General features: G+C 42.4%; 1 protein-coding gene across 1 annotated transcript in view; it reads left to right on the top strand.

Annotated features, from left to right (window-relative positions):
• The first annotated feature begins 977 nt into the window (after positions 1 to 977).
• LOC125045976 (protein O-linked-mannose beta-1,2-N-acetylglucosaminyltransferase 1-like) overlaps positions 978 to 1432 on the top strand; it is a 17294-nt gene continuing 16839 nt past the window's right edge. The window contains exons 1-2 of the mRNA XM_047643566.1: positions 978 to 1046; positions 1282 to 1392. Of these exons, the coding sequence (XP_047499522.1) occupies positions 978 to 1046; positions 1282 to 1392 (180 nt within the window). The remainder of the gene's footprint in view (positions 1047 to 1281; positions 1393 to 1432) is intronic.

The following is a 1432-nucleotide window of genomic DNA, read 5'->3' as shown; positions in this document are numbered from 1 at the left end:
GGCCTAGTTATAGGATGCACATAACATTAATGATGCTGATTTTTTTCGAGTATTACAAAATATCACTAATGATACTTACATATGTACATGCACACGTACAGGTACAGACACAGGCTCAAGCACAGGCGCGCTCACACACACACACACACACACACACACACACACACACACACACACACACTCACACTCACACACACACTCACACTCACACACACACACACACACACACACACACACACACACACACACACACACACACACACACACAATCTTATACACACATACACACACACCCACACGCACACACACAACATATTCACACAAATTTTTATATATATATATATATATATATATATATATATATGAACACACACACACATATATGGACTCCCAAGTGTCCATTCTCACCCAACAGTTCTTGACACCCACTAACAGACAACGGAACAGCCAAACTGCCCTGTAAACACACTCAGTCGCCTTCAATTTTATATTGTGTCGTAGTCCCATTCATAAACTGCGATGAATGCATTTAATGCTAATCGACATAATAAAAAGTAAAATGAATTATTTCCTATATCTTGTGAACTGTCCTTTGTTTGCTGTGCTTGACCAAGCATATCAAATGCCTTGTTTGACCTCTGCTATACATCCGACTTCTTGCTACTGCCTGTGGCGTAGTGACTAATAAGTGTTTTTTTTTAAATTATGGTCTGTGTAATAGCAGCAATCTATCATGCATTGCTGAGACCTGAAGACCCATGTATTATTTGAATAATTTCAGATAATATATAGCACTAGGGTTGACATGTGGCAATTTTGGCCCAGTAAATTGAGCCACAGTAGGAACCTGTGATGCTGAAGTTGCATCGCCTTTGTTTGTACACGCGGTTAACAATGAATAGAGTTGTGGAGTATGCGTTGCGTGCGGTGTTTGCGGTTGCATTAAGTTGTTTAGGGCCGAGTGCACTGCCGAGGTTATGAGTGTGAGTATAAAGGTATGCGAGTCTGGCCCAGTGCGCATTCTCTTGGCATTCTTCAAAGTGTTCGTGTGCATGTAAAGTGCATGACGGTGTATGTAAGGGCTTGTTGGAAATGTTACGAATGTGGTATAATGTTTACTGAATGGGTTGATACATTTCTTTAATCTGACGTTGGCAACTATAATAGCTGGCTGCCTTTGTAGTTTGTAATACATTTATGACAATTGTCTCACCCTTTATCAGTGCCATATAAATACAGGATTAAATAACTGGATTTAAGAGAAAGTTGTTTGTGCTCCAGAAACCCTCCATCGCTATTCGAGTCTCGTCCTCGCCTCTGGGCCCGCTCCCTCCGACTGCGGCCGACATGACACGAATACACTCCCGCGAGTACACATCGGCGTCGTCTTGGGTATTCATACGTCTGCAGGCCTACTGCCCCCCCCCCCTCC

Source organism: Penaeus chinensis, chromosome 38, assembly GCF_019202785.1.
Source record: "Penaeus chinensis breed Huanghai No. 1 chromosome 38, ASM1920278v2, whole genome shotgun sequence".
Lineage (NCBI taxonomy): Eukaryota > Metazoa > Arthropoda > Malacostraca > Decapoda > Penaeidae > Penaeus > Penaeus chinensis.
Note: the sequence above shows the minus strand (reverse complement) of the source record. Positions and strands in the feature narration are given on the sequence as shown.